Source organism: Netta rufina (assembly GCF_964035555.1).
Source record: "Netta rufina genome assembly, chromosome: 4".
In the NCBI taxonomy this organism is placed as follows: domain Eukaryota; kingdom Metazoa; phylum Chordata; class Aves; order Anseriformes; family Anatidae; genus Netta; species Netta rufina.
The window spans coordinates 6,723,993-6,745,530 of record NC_140127.1 but is presented as its reverse complement, the minus strand read 5'-3'; the positions used below and the strand labels follow the sequence as shown (position 1 = coordinate 6,745,530).

At 38.5% G+C, this 21,538-nt stretch overlaps 1 protein-coding gene across 1 annotated transcript in view; it reads right to left on the bottom strand.

Annotated features, from left to right (window-relative positions):
- Window positions 1-1,279, bottom strand: part of TACR3 (tachykinin receptor 3) — a gene marked incomplete at both ends in the record, with an annotated part of 32,874 nt that extends 31,595 nt beyond the window's left edge. Inside the window, one exon of the mRNA XM_084285437.1 lies at window positions 828-1,279. Coding sequence (XP_084141563.1) covers window positions 828-1,279 — 452 coding nt within the window. The remainder of the gene's footprint in view (window positions 1-827) is intronic.
- Window positions 1,280-21,538: the final 20,259 nt, after the last annotated feature.

Genomic DNA, 21,538 nt, shown 5'->3' with positions numbered 1-21,538 from the left:
AGAGAATCACAACATGTAAGAAAGACGGTCCATTAAGGCATCTCTGTTGGAAATCTGACAACTCTATCTCCCCTTTGCCGTATGGAGACCACAGCTGTCTCATTCAATTACTGTCAAGAGCGCAAAGGTAAAGTTTTTTCCCCATCCTGTTTTCTTTCACAATCTCAAAGGCTGCTTTGCCGCAAGTAATCAGAAAAAAAAAAAATCAAGCACTTTGAATCCATGTTCTTACCAGACCTCTGGGTATGCACAGATGGCAGCCTAAATGGTCTCATTAGTTAAAATCAGGAGGAACCAGGCAGCTCAGAGCTTTCTGAGAGGAGAGCTATTAAAAACAGAGTCCGGAGTGATTTCTGAGGAGGAGGCAAATGCCTCTGCCAGATGCAGAAATACAAAGAGGAGGGAAGTTTGAAATTCCCTCCCTTCACATGCAATCTCTACAGCTCCTCATCATTATGAATTAGATGGCGTCAACTAGGGGAGAGAGACTTTTGGCAGGTGGGGAAAGCAAAACCCTGAGCAATGGCTGTTGGCACAGAATTAGTACACGAAGATGGAACACAGAGAGCAGCTGGAGTCAAAGAGAGGCAGCATTTATTGTAAAGGAAAGCAAGAGAGTAAAACAAATGAAAGGCTGAAGGAGAAAGACCAAAGACAGAGAGAAAAACAGTTTTAGGGAGAGATCCTGAAGAAGGAGAAGAGCACAACCCATGAACTATTGAGGACTCTGCCTCTCGTCACTTACTAGTTGTTACCTTTGAATTTTTATTTCAGCAGCAGATCTGATCCCAATCTCTCACCCCTGTGCTTTCCCTCTCCTTTCTCACCTGTCCACGGCAATCGCCGTCATGGAGTAGATGCTGGCGAAGACAGCTGTGATGGGGAAGAAGTTGTGGAAGCGGCAGTAAGCCTCCCCAAAGTACCACTCGCTGTGCAGCGCGTAGATGAAGTTGATGAGGGTGTTGAAAGCAGCCATGGAGGCGTCGGAGAAGGCCAGGTTCACCAGGAAGTAGTTGGTCACCGTCCGCATGCGCTTGTGAGCCAGGATGATCCAGATGACGATGAGATTCCCAAAAATGGCCACCGCCACCACGGCGCCGTACGCCAGGGACCACAGGGCGATGCGCCAGGAGGGCTGCACAAACTGGTTGGAGAAGTTGGCTGCCACGGGGGCAGAAGCATTTCCAGCTGGGGCGCCCAGCGCCTGTCCCCAGGGATCGCCCAGGCTGCTGTTCCCCCTGCTGCTCAGGCTCCAGTTGGCTGTGGGGACAGAAGTCATCTCGGATGTTCCTCTCCTGTCTTCAGGGAACGGCTCTCCCACCTCCCGCTCCCCCGACCCTCCGAAATCCCCCCCAAAGATAAGAGGAAAGGAAGGAAACAAGAAGTTAGGCAGCACAGCCAAGTGCTGGGGAGGAGAGAGCTGTCAGAAAAAGCTTTGGCTGTGCTGGCCAGCCTGTTAGAGATGCTGCTCTAGCTGAAGCAGGAGAGCTACCTCTGGGTAGAACAGAGTCCCATTCCTCCTCTGTACAGCCACCTCTTGCTTTTGGTTTTGCTGAAGGAGCAGGGGACTGGGAGCTAAGGCACGTTTTATAGGCTTAGGAGTTGCCAGCGTCATGAAGGGAGCGGAGCGATAAGCTCCATCGGCTGGTAAGTTAACACCTCTTTCTCTCTGTTCTCTCTCCTCCCCTTTTATTTCATTCACTGTCAGCAGCAGTCACTTTCAGGAGCTGTGGGAAGCACCACGGGGAGAAATGAATTCTTGTCTCTTTTCTGCTGAGATTTGTTTTATATTGCCTTTCTTGAAGTCATTATTGCACATCCTTCTTAAACAGCCTTTTTGCCCTGCCTGTGCAAAGCTAATTAGTTGGCTTAGTTGAATATCCAAAAGATCAAGACTGCTTTTTATTAAAACTCTTTCCAGATCTGCTTTTCTGCTACTGTCTTTTCATTTCGTGCGTGCTTTCCTTGTAATCATTCTGCTAACTACAGATTTGTGACAGTGACCTCTTTCAGACAAAGAAATACATCTTGTCGCTCTCCAATTTCACTTCGCTATCTGTAATATGCAATTACCATCACAAACATTTATAAAATTAAAATGTGACTACCTTTTACTTACAACGCTAATGCTGGTGCCTGTAGACCCGTTTGCATATTCATCAGACACTGTTTGTTGAAATATTATGCAGCCCTAAACATAGATGTTCATAAAGATGGGTAAAATAATAGTGTTTTGTTTTCTTTGTGTATTTGAAAAAAAATGTATATTTTGACTTCTTTTTACTTACTTGCACTTACTTCGCATGTAATTCTGTAATCACTTTGAGCAAACAGCATTTTTAGGTCCAGCAATTTCTATACTGGCAGAAAAAGTTAAATGAGTAAATGTAATACCTGATATTTTCACCTCGAAGAAGTCAGTTTTCGTGTTAACAGCTGGCACAGAGATTGCATACTTTGTGCGAGGGTTGACTGCAAAGGACTTCAACTAGCAAATCTTTGCTACTCAACAGGCTGCAGTCTTTTGGGGAGAAAATGTGTTTTAGTGCTGATCTGCTCCGTACTTCAACAATTTAGAGCTGCTACTTGTCATCATCAGAGCCTTCAGCTATGACAGCAGGAGAAACTGTTGAGTACCCCTATTAGCAATGACACATTCTACCTTTTTTGTTCATTTGTTTTAATAAAAGATCCAGATATTCCCACGTGCCACTTCTTCCCTGTTTTATTTACCCAGGGGAAGTAGTGCCCGCACTTTAACTCTCATGTCTTACGGACACTTCTATATTGTTCTGAGGTCTCACCAGCTGACACGATCAAGTGGCAGCCCACCCCAAGCTCAGAAGCTCTGCTGAAATCCACCCTTTGCTACAGCATGTCTAGGATCTATCCATCTGCGGCATGTCCTTGTCACAGGCAAGCCACTGGAGTTAATCCCATGGTTCCCTGTATTGCACCCTACATCTTCCATCTGCATCAACCTTTGTCCTCTCCCTGGGGGTAAGTATGAAGGAGGGAATAGTAGTTTGCACGCTGTTTCCCTACCAGCCTTTGTGCCATGTTCTCGTGAAATACCGCGATGAGAAGCATTGTGCCAGCAGAGGCTGTAGTACCGCTGCAGTGGGTTGAACTACTCTTTAAGTGGGCTCCACAGTGAACTATGAGATACATTTCTCTGCCCTTAAAACTTGTGTAGAGGGGTCTTTGGGAAGATAGTGAAGAATAAGCAGTTGAGTAACTCAGGTGCACTTTCCTAGCAAAACCAGTGGGGTGCTGGCCAGGGGGACCTGATTTCTTGCACGTGGTACTGCCAAGCACGCAGCAGAGTGCAAACAGACAGGAGCAGCACACCAAAGCACTTGCAGAAACAATTTCCCCTGGGTGGAAACACAAAGAACTGCATTTGAACTATTTGCCCTGTGAAGTTCAGGGAGTTACACTCTGGTCATGTGTGAGCCATTCACATGTCGAACAATGTACCTCATGGGGAAAATAAGGCCATTGTGAGACCTTAAACTCTGTTCCCTCATTCTCTTTCAGCAGTTCTGCAATGCAACCTTTACAAACACTTCCACTGTTAATTACATTTCTCTCATCTTAGCAAATTCTGTCTCAGTGGTGGATTCCCCTGAAAAAGGTGTGATATGCAGTAGTTCTGCACTAATGCTGCAAATTAGGGTCCATATTATGACTTTGGGAGCAGCAATCTCATCTTTTGTTCCTCTTTTCTCACAGGAATGAAGATTGTTCTAGCACTCTGCCTTGGAAAATTGTTAGCCATTGCATACTGGTATTCTGGAGAGACCATTTCCACGTATCTTTCCCCTGTCCTTTACAGTAGCCCCAGGGAAATTGCTCCTCGGTGTATTCCTACTCACAGGGTGTGAGAAGTCAGTACAAGTCATCATCTCATTACACAAGCAAAAAAAGCTATAGGTAAATTGACTCCTTGAGATTTGGTTGAAAAAAAAATAATAATCTGGAAGCTTTTTGTATTCTATTTCCGAAATGTCAGCCAGACCACCGATGTGGTATGTGAATCATAAGAAAACAGAAGTGTCAGCTTTGTAGCATAGAAATGAAAGTGTCATTCCTCTTAGTTTTCCTCTTCAGAGGAACCCTGAGCAAATATTCCCCTCCTGTAGGGAACTTTTTAAACACTTCTCCTAGAGGAGCAGCCTGGTACAATCAATTGGAGCAGAACCAGCTCCTGCTACATCCAGAAGACTACAACCGAGGTAGATGTAGGTTAACCTGTCCTTTAGCTCCTGTCTTACTAGCATTTAACTTAACTGATTAAGAAAATAGATTAGGAAGCCAGCAATTGGCTCTTGCCTGGTGGAAAAGTTCACTTGGACAGTGAAGTCAGCTGTGCTTTTTGTCGATATTTGTATCGATTGAGGTTTGGTCAGCTGAAGCTTATCAGCATTCACCTTCTCAAATAAGTTGGACAGCAGCTTTGGTGAAAACATTTGTATTAATAACTTCTGTGTAGCAAAACCTGCCTGACTGCTGAAACTCATGTAAAGGAGCAGTACAAAAGACCAAGATCAGGGTTTATTTTGCTTGTTCTCCTGTAGAAAAATCTAGAAGTTGTAAAGGTTCTATCATTTATTATCTATCATCTATCATCTATCATTTATCATTTACTTCTAAAACTGTTTTCGGTATATGATTTCTTATGTTAAGTTTTGCCTGCTCCAGCTTATGCATATTCACAGTGGGAATGTTTCATTTTTGTCTAGGGAATACTGCAATCAGTTTGAGAGTGCCTGCTCTCTGATCATCTGCTATTTGCTGCTCTCTTTTGCCCTCCCACTGATAGCTGCTTTGTGTTTGTACAGTCACTTGTGGTTAAACTCGTGCCTGTTAGTAGCTTCCCATTCCCAGCTTCACAGAATTACTCAGCAAAGTGTAAGAAACATCCAAACTGTGATCAGGGAAGTAGCTGTGACTGTGGTTCTTCCTTTCCATTACATAGCTTGAAGCTATTTTTTTTACAGTTCCAGCCAAAGTTCTCCTACCGAGCTCAAAGTGGAAGTTAAGCTCTTGACTTAGCATTTCGACTCCAAGGTAGATTTAGAAATGTTTCTGTTCTTTGGTATTTATGGGACTATGATCTCATTTTCTGCAGGTCTTACGGCGTACTCAGAGTTTTCATCTGAAGTCACTCTTCTACTAAATTCACATGTACACTATGAGGAAGAGCCAGAGAATATCAGCAGGAGCGCACAAACAGGGATTTATGGCACACTTATGTAGCATGAATGCCAACCTGCATCATTGTAAATTACAGCAGTTTCATTTCACAAGACCCATTCTGTGGGGTTCCATTCTTTTGTATTTAGCACCAAGGCTATTGCTAAGTTGTTTTTTGTTTTAAAATTTGCTCGCTTTCTTAGACTTAGCCTTATGACTGCTTGCTCCAGCCCACAGCTGGAAGGGATGATCCTTTCTCAGAAGCTGTGGTGGTCCAAGACTTTTTCTTCATTGGGATGTTACTTAGCTCCTTTGACATCTTCTGTTCATCAGTCAGTCATGCAAAGTTTCAGTTATGGTTAATTTTTGCAATTTAAGGATATTCAATGCTATGTCATATTTGTTATGACTGTGCTAGTATTTGCTCCATATTAAAGAACTAAAGAAGCAACCAATTATCATGCAGACTTACTAGCTCAGTAATTAAAATCATGCTTTCTTACAGTGATTGGAATTATATTTTACCTTTTCTTTTTACGTGAGAACTAACTGAGAACTTTCCCCATAGACTGAGGATTGCAACTGGGTGAATAGTCTTGATAGATGAATAATAAACTAATTAAAAAATGAAGTTTTGGGCCACCCAAAGATAGCTCTTAGTAGTTAAATACAGTTAATAATTGTAGCCAAAAAATGTGGAGAGTAGGAGAGTTTCTAGTGTTAATATGGTTAGAAAGAAACTCTTAAACTTTGTTTTAGAAAGTTATTTTGCTGAAAAGAGAACACCTCTCCTCCCACTCCCTGAACACACCGGCCACTTCGGAATCAGTGGAAATTGTCCTATTGATCACCATTTTTGGTATAAAATGGATTTTTGCTGTAAAAAATGATTGGTCACAAAAAGTAGACTTTATTATTGATTTATGTTTCTTGCAGTCATGGTTGAGAATCTACAACATTCCTTACATGTATTGTGCATGGGTCTAGTCGGTGATCTGAAATGCATATTTAAAACTACCAGATATTTCCATTACTTTGTGATTTTTCTTTCTTTTTTTTTTTTTTTCTTCCTCTCTTTTTCTTCTCTTAGTTTTCTTTGTGTTTTCTTTTTTCTGCCTTTTTTTCCCCCACTCTGATATATTTATGCCAGCTGCAACTTGTAATGAAGATTTTTCTGCTATTTCCAGTCTCTTTCAATCTCTTAAACTAAACACAAATAGAAGATAATTAGAACAAATAATGACCATCACATTTTCTAGAATTATGTTTTGTGTATGAAGAAGTATTGAGAGAATAGCTGTGTCAAAACTCATAAAAGATTTTGGTAGGCATTACTGGTATGGTACGGTAGGGTTGCATCAGCTGTCACTGTGTTTTTTTTCAGGTTTGGCATATAGTTTTAAAGCTACTGCTTGTGCCAGGTGCTTTTATTTTCCTTTTAATTTATCTTTTTACCTCATATGTAAGAGAACTGTTAGGCTTCTTCAGTGCACAGACGTCATTTCCCTGTAGCAGGATTGTAGAAAACCATCTTCCAGAGGCCTTTGTCCTGCTAGGCAGCTGTTCAAAAGAATTTCATTTTCAAAGCACCTTTGTTTTCTGTTTGAAGGGTCATATCTGAAGAGGTATTGACTAAAAGTGCTTTCCTGTCTGTAACTCTACACGCTTGCTAGAGTCACTTTTTATGGCATTGTATTTTGAAGTGTGACATGCTTCTGGTACACACAATGTTCAAGTGAGAATAGGCATAGACTTACAAGACTGAAATTTAGCATAAAACATAAAAATTCTAACAAAATAATTGAAGAAAGATATTTTCCCAGTATATTTAATTGTCCAGTATTTTTGTACTTAGAAGAGATCAAGAAAATTCCAATATGGAGCCTTCAGAAAAAGGATATTACTTAGAGTTATGTAGAAGTAACGCAAACAGCTTGGTTGAATGCCTGTCAGCCTTTAGCAATTGTTCCAGCCTTTTCTCAGTGTGGAATAATTAGAATCTAACATGATTAGTTCTTGAAGTGAGGACTTGATTAGACCCCAGGGTGGATCCGAGGCATTCTGTTGTTTTTGGCTGTTGTAAGACGTGATGCCATACTTAATACATTATCCCATTTCTCACATAGCTGCAACCAATAAATTTCTTGACGCTTAGGTTATTTCAAAGAGTTCTTCACTTCAGAAGATACCTTTTGAAGCAACATAAAGGATAAGGAATTGAAATACTTTTCACAGTGCCATTTCACTGGGAAGCGTTTGCCTCATTGCCTTTGTTAGAACTACTTTCTTTAAAATACCTTGCAAATAAATGATTTACTATCTGTAATGGCTCTGCATTTATTAACTGCATGGGAGCCCAGAGGATTATGCAGTCCTCTTTTGAGCAAGAGCATCATAACACTGCGGAAGTGTTATCAGATCATTGCGTTAGGCTTTGCACACATAAACAAAAGTAGTATTTTAAATGGGTATAGGATCCCTTCTAGATTCAAATAGTAATGCTTTTTGGTCACCTTACAAGTCCACTGTGTGATAGATACGTTAAAAAAAAAAAAAACTGGAAAGCAAGAAGAACCCTTTCATATTGTTGCTAAAGTTATTATGCCTTGCCATTTGGGTTCACACTGTAGTTGAACCAGAGGTTCAGATAGCCAGTACCTTGTTTTCAGACACTTCAAGAAGAGAAATCTGCAGCAGGAAAGGGTAGGACAACATAGATCTCAGTTGGATGTTGAATATTTAAAACTAGCTGAAATTCTAAAGAATGGTTTTTAATATCCTTTCTTAATGCTTTGCTCGTTGGTGTATCTGTGGATATAACAGTGCAGTTGCAGTTTCTCACTGCGTGGTATTTTTGGACTCATGAACTCCATAGTCTAGTTATGCATTGTATGAAAAAGTCTTTTGTCATTTAAAACATCAGACTTTTAATTTAATTGTGTGCTATCCTAAATATTAGTCACAGTTTTTCTTCCACTTAGGCATGTCTATTCTGAGATTTACATAACTGAAAAGATAATGTGCAAAATTACTCAATGACCTTGCTTTGTAACACTTCTTTGTTTCTAAGTCTTCATCTGTTTTGTTTTTTTTTTCATTGCACGTAGTTTCCTTTGCTGAAATTTTGCAAGAGATTTTTATAAGAAAAACAATACATTTAATTCCTGATTTGAACTCAATTTTCATTTTGTGCAGATTGTTTTCCCACCCACACCCTGTGCCTTTTACCAGCTACACTAGGAAAAGATGACCAGTTGGTTGGGGCGATACAATCTAATATGCTCAAGAGTGCAGGGGATCTAAGTGCATTTCCAAGCGCTTATCCTGGCATTACTTATTGTCAAGATTTGGACTTGACATCACGGCATGTCACAGGGTCTTCTTGGTCCCCTGTTATCCAGATCAGAGGCCACACTGAAGCACACAGCTGTTTTCTTCTACCGCCTGCACTCAGCTGCAGTTTGCATCAATTCCCGAGTGGAGGAATGAGTGAGGAGGTGCCCTACAAACCTCGATGCTCGTACATGGTCATGTCTTGCTCAGGTCGTGAGCCCAGGCCCAGGATGTCAGAGCTAAAGAACTGATTAATGACAAGCTTTCTTCTAGGATATGATGCTGAGGCACAACTACACTGAAACTACTTTTAGAAAAAAGTAATACTCGGCACGCGTCAGGATGAGTAATTTCTGGGAGATTAACTAGCAATAAACAGCATTGAGACTATTCTGAGTTAAAGATATGTTCACAAATTATTTTCTAAAGGAAAGCTTTCTCTTTGATGATGAAAGAAGTAGTAGTGTGTCTTTAGATTTGAGAGATTGATCTTTGGATCCTACAAAGTACTTGGCTTCAGGTGTTATTTGGATTTCTGTTGTCTAGCTGTGGGGCTCTGATTACTTGTGACAGTGGTGTATGTAGGTGTATCTATAGCTGCCCTTTCATTCTTGTGTTTTGGGAATACATAAATCCATGATAATTTGAAATAGTATTTCGAAAAAAAAAAGCGAGAAAGAAATCATTACACATAGATAGAGCTACTTAGTTAAACTACTTACATAATACTGACGTTAACGTGTCTACTAAACCAATTAGTCTTTAATATGTGTTACTGGTGCTCATTTTAAAAAACGAATAAAGATTTCAGACTTCTCTGACAAGCAGTTTCCCTATTATCTTACTTTCACTGTTGTATCAAGAGAATACTCAATGTTACTTGCCTCCTTCATTAGAAAAGAATTTTTATGAATCATTCTCCGCACAGCATTACAGGCAATTTGTGGATTTGGAATATTATCTACAGAGAATTTCTTAAAAAAAATAGTATCATCATCATCATTTTAGAGGACTGTCTGATTGGTACGCTTGGATGAGACCATATTCTGGTAGCATAGGGATAGTTTCTTACTCTTTTCTTTGTTGTATAAGGAAAAAAATACAAAAGTATAAACTTCCATGTGATAATATTTCATTCTTATCAGTTTTGTCAAAATATTTTAAATTCTAAGTGCTATAGAAGATTCAGAGTCAAGTGAGTTTTGTAATTGCTTTTGCAGGAAGCATACGATAACTAAGTAGAAAAGCTGTATCTGCAAATTCCATAGCAAATATAGGAGGGGATGTTTTAGCATTGTGGCTGATTTTGTCTTGGACTGTATCTTCTTGCAATGGAAATAAAGGGTCAAAAGGAATGCAGGAATGTAGGAAGACATTTTGCTTTCTCCTCTCCTTCATTTTGAAGTCTAAGATTTGTGACCTGCTTACTACAGAATCCATTCTTTCTTTATCAAGCGATTTAGGTACAGATGGAGAAGGAAGCTGAACTTGTTTTTTCTGCATCCTAAACCAGTATCACAGGCTACATGCTCACAGTTACTTATAATGTCTGTCAATATGTGCCTGTCAATGGAAAAGAAACAACTTCCAAAAGTGATGCATAAGGGGTATGGCAATCTTTAAGACATACCATTACATAGATAGTATTTCTAAACTATAGAGATTCTTTAGCAAAAATGTCTTGTAGTTAGTTGGTTTTCAGCAGAAATAATAATATACTTTATTTTCCAAAATACAACGTGGTCTGCCTATGTAGAGTTTTATGGAACCCATTATTGAAGTAATTGTCGTAAGGGATATTGTTTTTCAATCAAAGTTAATCAGTTTTGCTAAATATTTGTTTGTTTGTTTGTTTCTTCTTTTCCTGTGTCTCTCCCTAGTGCTCAGTTTATATTTTTCTGTTGCTGATCCTTCTCCTTCCTTTGGAATTGGGATGAAAGGAAAAACAATTATGACTGTATCAGTGAAATTCAATTTTGGGCTTCAAGGAGTCAGTCAGTCTCTTGCTCCTTTTCTGCAAACCACTGAACCATCTTATTTCTGCTATGACATCTGTTTACAAAGGAGTTCTTATTCATCTGGTTTCCTGTCTTCATGTGGAAAGAATATAATTTATGCGGAGTACTTGGCATTTGCCTTTCATCATTCAGAATTTTTCAGCATGAGATGGCTCATTTCTCCAGTCAGTCCAAGGAATGACACTCTGAAGTTATCTGGCCAATTGTTTATTTACTGCCGAAGCTCACATACTTGGTTGATGTTCAGCAAGCTGCATTATAGTCCAAAAAATGAGAGAAAATATGACTGATTACAAATCAACTTGAAGATAACTGGGTCACAGTGATCCCCCCAGAAGCTAGTAAAAACTAGTGACTAGTTGAAATGATAAAGAGGATAATAGATGTAGAGAGTAATTTTGTTAGCTTTTCTAAAGGCAGATTTTCTAGAAATATGCTCTGTGTAATTTCCCACCTCTGCTCCCTCCAGACAGCAAAGAGTTTTCTGGACAAGTTTGCTGCAAGTGGTTGTGTAGATTTCTACTCTGTTTCTGCCTGCTCAGTAGGCTGCTTTTAAAAATGTTCTAGTTTTATTCACAAGTTCAGAGGAGCTTTTCTGCCCTAGTCATGTTTCTATGTTTCTTAGATCTTAAGGGAAAACAGAATAATTGCATTTTTGAGGCGTTTAGAAAAAGTAAATTGTCACATTAATATCCATCACCAAAAATCAGTTATAGTGGAGATAATCCAGGAAAAGTAGATATAATTTAGATATGAAGCAGGCCATGATTTCTGTGGTCATCATAATTCTAGAAATAATTTGTATTGCTGAATATATCTTCCTTGCTTTGATCATCACTTGAAAAAAATAAGTAAGGAAAAGCATATTCTTACTCAATTTTGTGCTTTTTCCTAGAATGGAGAGAAGCAAAAGACAGGTTGCTGAGTGGTAAGAGCATTGAACTGGGTTTCTGGAGTCCTGCATTCTAGTTTGGCTGTAGCATAAGCCAATTCAGATAAATCAGTTCCTCATTCGACTGCAGAATTCTCACCCTTCTAACCTCCTTTGTCAAGTGCTCTGAGGTTACTTCAACAAAGTGTTGCTTTTAGGTTAAAAAGCCAAGCATCTGTAATTTTGTCCCAAGCTTTTCTGTGTATGCCACTTCTTGCAAGAAATCTTTTTAACGTACTAAGTCACAATACCTTCTTCCTATTTCAAGTGTCACACAAGCTCATTTGGCAGAAAAAGAATCTTGTTGCAAATGATCTGACCTTTCTCAATAATTCAGCATGTTTCAGAGTCATTGTGAGGACAATAGAGAAGTAGGCAATTTATTTTCTGAGGCAAAATGATTTAGACTAATATTTTTTTTTTTTTTTTTTTTTTTTTTGGTGGATACAACATATATCACCAGACCCAATTTTAAAGATTAGTAGCAGAGAATGAGGGTGAGACACAAAAGCAAAAGGTAGTAACTTATATAAATTGTGAAAAAATGCATCTTACTTAGACAGTCTCTGAATGTTAGCATTCACATTTGGAGACTGATTATTTTGGAACAGAGTGGAAGGTATTTAGATATTTACCATCCTGTCCTTTTATTCAATCATTATTATTAAATCTCAGGTAGTAATGTGGCATTTTTTTTTTGGTTTAGACTCAGCCTCTCAATTCATCTTACACGAAGACAGATCCTGCATGCTCTTTAGCTATACCATACTGTGTAACTGTACCATACTATACTACACTATATAGTTCCACTATACTACCCTATGCTCTACTATACTGTACTGTACTCTTCACTGGGAAAATGAAGAACCACCCATTGTAAGGGAAGATCAGATTTGACACCATCTAAGGAACCTGAAGGTGCAAAAGTCCGTGGGACCTGATGAGATGGGTTCTTAGGGAACTGGCGGATGTCATTGCTAAGCCACTGTCTGTCATATTTGAGAAGTTGGGGCAGTCAGGTGAAGTTCCCACTGGCTGGGAGAGGGAAATCATGACCTATTTTTAAAAAGAAAAAAAAAAAAGGAAGACCCGGGCAACTCAGACAGTCTTCCTCTGTGCCCAGGTAGACCATGGAGTAGATCCTCCTGGATCTCATGGATGATGTGCTGTAAGGCACGTGGAAAATAAGGAGGTGACAGCCAATCCAAGTTATGGATACCCCATCCCTGGAAGTGTTCAAGGCCAGGCTGGTTGGGGCTTTAGGCAACCTGGTCTCGTGAGAGGTGTCCCTGCCCATGGCAGGGGGGTTGGAACTGGATGGTTTTTAAGGTCCCTTCCAACCCAAAGCATTCTGTGATTCTATGGTTCTGTGACTGTATGACTCTATCATTCTATGCTATCTCTAATAATGACAGGAGTTGATGACAAAATTGCTTTCCTCGCACTCACTTTCTAAAGGAACAAACATCTTTCATTTATGAGAGATGTAATTACCATATTGCTTAATGACTGGTTGATTCCCCTATTTCCTTGCTCAGCTTGCTGACTGATGTTCAGTGTCCGGGTTTGTAGTCATAAATTACAGTGCAAAGTAGAAACTGTGCCTGGCAAATGCTTTCTTATATTATTTTCATGAGCAAGATTTGATCAGACAACTTTTGTTATTTTTTGTAGCCATTTGAAGAAAATTTTTCCTGTGGAAAACTTGCCTTTGTAAAAATTTTCTTTGCTTCTCTTATTTTTCATTTTCCAAAAAATAGGCTTGAAAACGGAAAGTTTTCTTAGCAAAAAGTTGAAATTCTCAATGTAATTTTTCCAGAAAAACATGGAAGTTTTTTGCTTGGAGTGCCTATTTCTATCAAAACCAGTCACAAACTAGCATCTTGACTGATTTTTTTTTATAGTAATGGAAATTCTATTACTTATTAATTCAGCCACACTTCTGCAACGTGTAATTCCTTATTTGTTGATAATTATTTTTCAGTGAGTGGGCTCACACCTTTCACAGGTAGACTGCTCTACTTTCCTGTCAAAGAAGGCTTCTCTCCTTAAACTTTTAAGGAACTGGTATAGTTATGGTCATAGCTGATAGATTCACTCAACTATAAGCTTCAACTTGTATAAGCTAAGCAGAGCCTAGATTTCAGATGTCCAGGTATGTTATGATTAAGAGATGCCAACGGAAACATGGCAAGTATTATGGAATTACACTGCAGCAAATGAGGCTGCTGTCCCTTCAAATTGGGTGATGGCTTTAGCATTTTGAACTGCTGTCATTTATTTTCTGACTGTACAAACGCAAATAAATATCCCATCATTACAAGCCATTAAAATACAGTCTCATGCTTTACCTCAGTTATACTAATTTTGTTTTCCTTTTTGCTGTCTGTCCTGTGAGTTTACACAGACCTTCAGGAGAACCTATCAGCCAGCCATTCAGTTATTGATTATTGGTTTTGTCACTGATTCTTTAAACTATACAAGCAGGAGATTAGGCAACTCTAAACAGCCAAGGAAGTGGGAAATCCAAGCTTGGAGAATTTCCCCATTATACTCTCTAAGATGAGTTTTTTCTTTCTTGCTGGTTTGACAAACTCATTGCTGACTTGTCTGCGAAATATTACACTTAATGCAGCAGTGGTTAGGCTTTTATGCACTATGAATATATTCAGTCAGAGAAATTTAATTTTCAATAAAGTTGTCCAGATTTCAGAAAGAGTATTGAGGTTTCAGTAAAAGCATCTTGGGACATACAGGGATATTACTTTTACTGCATTCTGTGAACAGCTCCTTTTAATCTCTGTTATTGTGGTATGAGTCATTATCTTGCTAGCTATGTTGAAAAGGTATTCTAACCATTGGCAATAGCTCTCTGTTAAAAAGACTAGCAAATTTGATCATACATTTTAAGAAAGAAGGGAAAGGAGTTGTATTTCTTAAAAAAAAAAAAAAAAAAAAGAACATGTATATGAACATATAAGTGGCATCTCATTCTTGGATAATGTTAGAGGTAGCAATCATGAAAAGCTTACTCTTCTCAAGAAACGAAACCTTCTGTTATATTCTTGACCATAAGAAAGTACAAGTTGCTAAGAAGTAGAGTATCTGTCTCTCCCCTCCAACACATGCATGTGTATGTGCCTGCCTTCTTGTGACTGGCTGGTATGAGTGATGCTGCTCCCTAGGAGGATTGTCTCAAAACAGTTTATGAAAAGTAACTTCTCTAAATATTTTTTTTTAATTTCATATTTTGAATGTTTCTTGAAACATTTTTTAAGAGTAAATACACGTCATTTGTCTTTTGAAAAGGAAAAAACTACCAAGTAGCTTTTAAAATATGTATAAATATTGCTATTCTGTACAGTACAAAAATAGAGAAATTACAGTAGAGAAATTAGAGGTATTTTTGAAAAACTTTGAAAGAAAACCAAAACCCGTATTTTCTTGTAGTTTAATATTCCATTGCCAAGAAAAGATTTCAGAGAAGAGATTTTCTCATTTGAGAGCTGTCTCTGCTCAGAGGATGATGTTGAGGACACAGATGTTTCCTAAATCCCAGATATCTTCAGGAAGCTCCAATTAAGGAAGTAGGCATCTAGTTAGGAATTTTTAAAGCAAGCGTAGTAATCATTAAATTGATACAGGATCATTTTTTCCCTTCCACATGCTTAGAGATGTTTTCACCTTAATTGCATTTATTACAATAATTTCAGTTCCCTTAACTGACTGACTTAAACTTTATAGACCTAAGTTGGTCTTATGACCAATTGAGTTGTTGGCCAGTTTGAATCACAGAATTTCTAGGTTGGAAGAGACCTCAAGATCATCGAGTCCAACCTCTGACCTAACGCTAGCAGTCCCCACTAAACCATTTCCCTAAACTCTACATCTAAACGTCTTTTAAAGACTTCCAGGGATGGTGACTCCACCACTTCCCTGGGCAGCCTGTTTGGTGTTGTTAGGAGTGATGGTAGCCAGAAGAAAAGCTGAAACACTGGGGCAAGGTTAATGATGAAGAAGCTGTGCTAGCTCCATAATTTTTAGATTAAACAACAACAAGAAAACCCCTTTCGTATGGAGATGATAAAGGTCTTAGAAGATAGCATCGCTACAGCTTTCCTGATCGTGGACTCAAGGCTTGTGGATGGTCACTGTATTTATCTGTGCACACATTGCATCCACAAGGATGATAGATGATCATCTGGCAATTTTTTCTAACCATAATCATAGAATCATATTAATGTTAATCTATCAATAATATTTTTCTCTTTAAGGGATACCATTCATTTCGGGCTGGCTGCAGGTAATAGTTTCATGGTAAAAACACCTTTTAGCTTTACTGGACTTCTCCTTAACCAAGGTGAAAACCCTTTCCTGTCTGTGACAACAGCAAACCAAATGCCTCATAGCTGGTATCTTTTCCACAAAAACCCCTCTGTGGTTCAAAACTGTGAACAGTTATAAGCATGGCTGTCCTAAAGTCAATTTTTGTACCTTCATGTTGAGTCATTACTCCAATAAGTGACAAATGAAAATAAATTCTACCGTATGATGAACTTACAAACTAAGCCATACTATTACACAAACAACAACAAAAAACAGAGGGAAATACTCTCCCCATGCAATGACTTCTAGGAGAGTAGCTACAAAAAGGGCTATAAGAAAGAGTTCAGAGATCCGGGATTTCTAAAATTAAAATATGAGTCTTCCTTAGCTTTCCTGAGTCAGGCAGGAAAAAACAAAAAAAACAGGCCTTTTGATTAAATCTCCCATATCCCCTTCAGGCTATTGTCTGAAAATAATTTCTTCTCACATATGCACCTGGGATTAAAGCTGTTTTATAAATCTTCTGCTCTTTTAAAACTGATACAGATGTTGGATGTTGATAAAATGTTTGTTGTCTCACTAAATTGTTCAGATAATTTAATTTTGTCAAGTAGGATTTGTACTGGTAGGAATACGTGTCGAGGTAGCATTTGTAGGCTGAAGAAACTCATTTCTTGTGTCTGACTGCAGGTGTTCAGAGTGCTATCTAACGGATTTATTTCCAGGTTAATCTGGCAGAGGAAAGGCTCTTCATCACTTTTGCTATAGGACACACGTTTTCTTTCATGGCTGACAGAGATAAGGAAATCCTGGGCTGGCGTGTGCACTTCAGGGGAATTCCAGCAATGCCCTACTGAAAGACTGGTTATCCCAGAGAGATGAACCAGTGTTCCCTGCTGTCGAGCAGTGTTTTTGCCTCGTGTCCTTGTCTCTTACTGAGGTAGTGTTTGTGGTGCCTGGGAGGGCAAGGCAAAGGGCAGTGGGAGCCTGGAGGTGAGGCAATGGACAATTGCAGCTGTAAGAGCCAGCTTCCATCCGGAACAAAAGGAAAGAAGAAAACTGGAGGGAAAAGAAACTTGAAGGAAGGACAAAAGGGAAAGAGACAAATCAATAAGCAGCAGGGAAAGGGGAGATTAGAAAGGCAGCATTGAAGATAATTGGAAATGGAAGCAAGTTGGTTTTTTGGAGGTTCAGAGAAAGGACTGACAAATGCACTGTCTGTGTCTGTGGATATATTAATGCTTCTGTAATGATCCATTTTGTCTGGTCCATTGTGAGACCTGAAAATATTGCGGTTTTATCTGTTGACACAGAACAGCTGTGTTTAGACCCTGTCTTTCACTGGCAGGGCTTTATAGAGCCTCCATTATCACGGAGTCTAGATGCTTTTCACGTCTCCAAACCTCTGGCCAATGCAATGAACACGTTTTACTTGCAGACAGCTAAACTGATTGCTTTTGTGAAACACGGCAAAGAATTTGGTTGGGTATTTAAAATAAATAAATAAATAAATAAAAATCTAAGCTTTTGAGAATTTCCACTTAGGAAAAAAAAATAAAAAATCTGTGATTCTGTGATCTCAAGCTCTATGTTTGTGTTTTCGTCTTGATCCAGGACCAAAACACACTGAAATTTCTCATGGTTGTACACTGGAGGCTGGCTTTTTGGTGTGCTATTCCGTTCTTGCCATCTCTTTAAGGGCAGCCAAAAGCCTTAGGGTGAGAAAGTAGCAGTTTGATACTATGGCCAGAAAACAGTACATCATTCCACTTAAAGGTTTTCTTTATCCAGTTGCATCTCCCCTACCCAAATGCCATCAATCTTCAGCAATCAACTGTGTTTTTCACTGCTGTCACTTCTTATCTGAGAAGGGCAAACTGTTCTTTCTGAAAGTGAAGTGCAACCTGGTATTCCAGGTTTATGTGACTGACAAATTCATATTGATATGCTAATCAGTGCATGTTGTCACCTCTGTGCCAAGCTCCTTCTTGTCAGAATGTTCTGCATCCCACGGGCTTTGCTTTTTTGCAAGACTCTTCCTAATGCAATTAATCAGTTAATCCAGGAATCAGCGCCCATCCCAAAGACCTGAAATAAGCTTTCTGGCGGAGTGTGCTCTGCATCTGTTGTCTATGGTGGAATCATATATTGTTAGATAAATCTAGGATGGATTTTATCATTATAAATCACTACCAGCATGAGCTCCAAATCCCATGGAAAATTGCCTTTATATATATGCATGTTTTTAAGCTTGTCTATCTTTACTGCTGACTTAACTGAGCTATCAGGCAAGTGGAAACCCCTCTCTCTGTCTTCAAATGTTAAGTCTGGAAAAGTACACAGATCCAAAAGCTCTGTGTAGGTATTTCCTGGTTAGCACAGAATTGTAAAACTAGATTTAGAGATAGAGATCTCCAATTATTATGAGAAAGGAAACTCGGTGAAGTAAATTAGTCTCTTGAATTTCCATTGCAGTGCAGATATATTTCATCAGACACTGAGAGTTTTATATTGAGTGATGTCTCCACTATTTTTTCATCTAATAAAAGAGGCCCCAGTAGTTCCAAGTGAGTACAGGAAGGTTATGGTTGGTCCTGGAACAGTACTGGATCTCAATTTTATGAATGTTTTTCTTTAATCCCTATATTACGGTAAAATCATATGAAGTCCTCAGAGTTTTTAATCTTTTATTCTAAATACTCTTTTTTTTTCTTTTTTTTCTTTTTTTTTAAATTATTATTTATTTATTGTTCTTGTGGATTAATTAACTTGAAAACCAGAACTCTTCCTGGTGGCTGGTTTCCAAGAGAGGAGGAAATAATAAGAGGACAAAACTGGTTAAGGAAGTTCATTAAGAATAAGAAGCTCATACTCAGGGTAGGTGCTTTTCAGCACTTTTCTTGTAATGCCGACATGTAGCCCTTGCTTTTTTCATATTGTAGGGATTCTGTGAAATCTGGGGGTAAAAGCATACTAGGGTATGGAGATTATTGAGGTAGTTTTACATTTGTTTGGCATGGGGATTACTGCATCCATGGCAGAATGAAGCTCGGCAAAGACCAATTTACTTTATCAGAATTGATCTATGCCACCAAACACGATACTGACTTCTGTTAAACTGTGACAGTGTCTCAGTTTTACTCCTTGCTTCCACTCAGCTATTCGAAGGAGCTCCTAAAGCAGTGGCCAACTTGCACTGGAACCAAGGAAGGCAAGTGTGGGTTGACTGTCAAGATTTTCCACAAGAATACTGTAAGAGCACAAGCAAGGTGAATGGGGATGGTGTAATAAATAAATACTGATGTATGTATTCAGTGCATGCATTCGGTGAAAAAATAATATGGTACTGCAAGGAAGCAGGCAAAAAAAATCTTTTGATATGGCCTTCCTGTAAAGCAGGGTGGTTAGGCTATATCACAGCATGAGGCTGGAGGTGCAAAACCTGTCCTGTGTAATTCACTGTGAATCTGTAACAGAGACAAATTCTGTGTGGAAGGCTGTCTTATTTTGTAAATTCATTCTTTTTTGATTGTTATTTGTCTTCATTTCAAGTTGCTTTAGTTTTTTGTTTGTTTTTTCAACATGGTCTCAAAGCCTCTTGTTGTTGTTAATCTTATTATGTTTTTCCTTGCTGCCGTAGTTATTCAGACTTTCAGATTTGCTTCTTCCAGTGGGAGAAAACACCGGAGGAGATGTCAATAAGGTAGCTTCTATCAGAAGGATAAATTGTTAATAGGCTTCCTGTTGATCCTTGCATGTAGGCTAATTATTCTCGGAATACAGTGATTAAATAATGTTAATGTGAGTCCCTGTGAACATACCTGAGCTCCACAACAATTTTCTAGCTCACAATCCAACTTTTCTTCACTTGGAAGCCAAGAGCACAAGCAGATGTGAAACACATGGCTGGGCAATGTCCTAAATCCAAATGCTAGGAGGTTTTGTGAATCCTACATGTTACATATACTCAGTGAGGTTATTTTTTTGATGACACTCTCCTTATTGTTGTAAATTGACCCAATGTTAGAATAAGCATAGGTTATAGCTATGGATATACACATATGTTATATCCTTATAACATTATGGATATTTAATACCCAGTCACAGGAAAGGAACAGGTACGAAAGAAAGACTATAAAGAAGAGGAAGAACTTTGAAGGATTTCTGAATTTCTGAATTTCTGATTTTTTTTTTTTTAGATGTAGTAGCAGAGATCAGCAAAAGAGAGAACACTGTTCTGGCCATTTTGTTAAACACAAAAAAAAAAGAATCAAAGAAACTATGTCAAATATGATTCCTCTTTAGGGAAATGATAATTGATTCTAGCATGGGTGAATGCATCTTAAAAATAAAAGCTGATCAGATTTCCAGCACCTCAGGTGCACTTCTGTCTTCTTATAGTACCCCATCAAACTCCAGCGTGTTTGGGCCAAATAAAAAAGCTATTAATCATGGCTTACTTCATTTAAAATAAGTTTTATATATTGTGATTATTGGGAACGTGCTATGTTCTCAGAGTAGAAAGCTCTTATTAATTTAGAAATTCAGAGTAGACTCAGGCTTCTGAATTGAAGAACAGCTTTTTAAAAGGTTATACAAGTCCAGGACACAAAAGATTACATGTTTAAATTTATTTTTCTTTATTGTGGAAGATGATTTGTACTACATTATTCATCAGCCATAAGCGCATGTTGGGCATGCTGATTTTCCACACCTTTATATAACTTCAAAATAATCTGATTAACTAATCAAACATAACTGTGAATCAAACCCCTCTGTGAGCATCTCTATAATAATAAAGCAGTAAACAGGTGAAAATGAAAATATACTTCATTTGATAAAGGAATGGCAAGGAATAGAACAACTTTCTCTTGAAAGAGGTACTGCCTAAGAAACATGAAGTCTTGTTCTAGGTGTTTTGTGTTACAACTGGAAACATTTACAAAAATTGTCTTTTGAGAACACCTAGAGGAGCTTCATTAAAGAATCTGTTTGCAATTATAGAGAGTCAAAAATGTTTTCATTTGCAAAACACTTGACTTAAAAAGTAATTTCAGTTCAGTGAAATTTTGCTTCAGTTTTTGTTACTGACTCTTTCCACTCAAATGCCACGCGGAGAAGAAATGTCAAAGGTTTTTCTTTGAAATGGGAGAAAACTGGTTAGTTCTGTTGCTGGTAGAGTTTTTTTTGCAGTGCCTTTCAGAACTGTAGAAACCACGAAATGTAGAATAATTGAGAATTCAGAATACTGAATGATATAGGTAGGTTTAAGGTTTCCAAAGGAAGATGATAATCGTGTAAAATGCACGGCTTCCCTCTGCGAGGAATGCACAGTATGGTAGATGAGAAGCAAAAGTTGAAGTAATAAATCTCCAAACGGGTAGGACTATGGAATATCAATGCATAAACATATCTTTTGTCTGGCAAACTGAGCCTCAAAAAAAGTGAGACACAACATATACTTAATCCCTCATTAGCATAATGAAGCTTGTTGATTAATGTGATCTTCTAATCTGCCTTGTATCTGAAAAACAAAGTCTGTGCCGGAAACACCTTGCCTGCATAACTGAATGTCATTCTCTTGGGATAAACATCTAAGAATTACACTGACATAAGGGAAAACTGAAGACAGCCTAAATGACAAGGGAAAAAAATTGCATTTGCTTCAGAAAGGCAGGAGGCTGTTTAAATTTATGTCTGTCATACATAATCCTTAAAGGTCAATACAGTT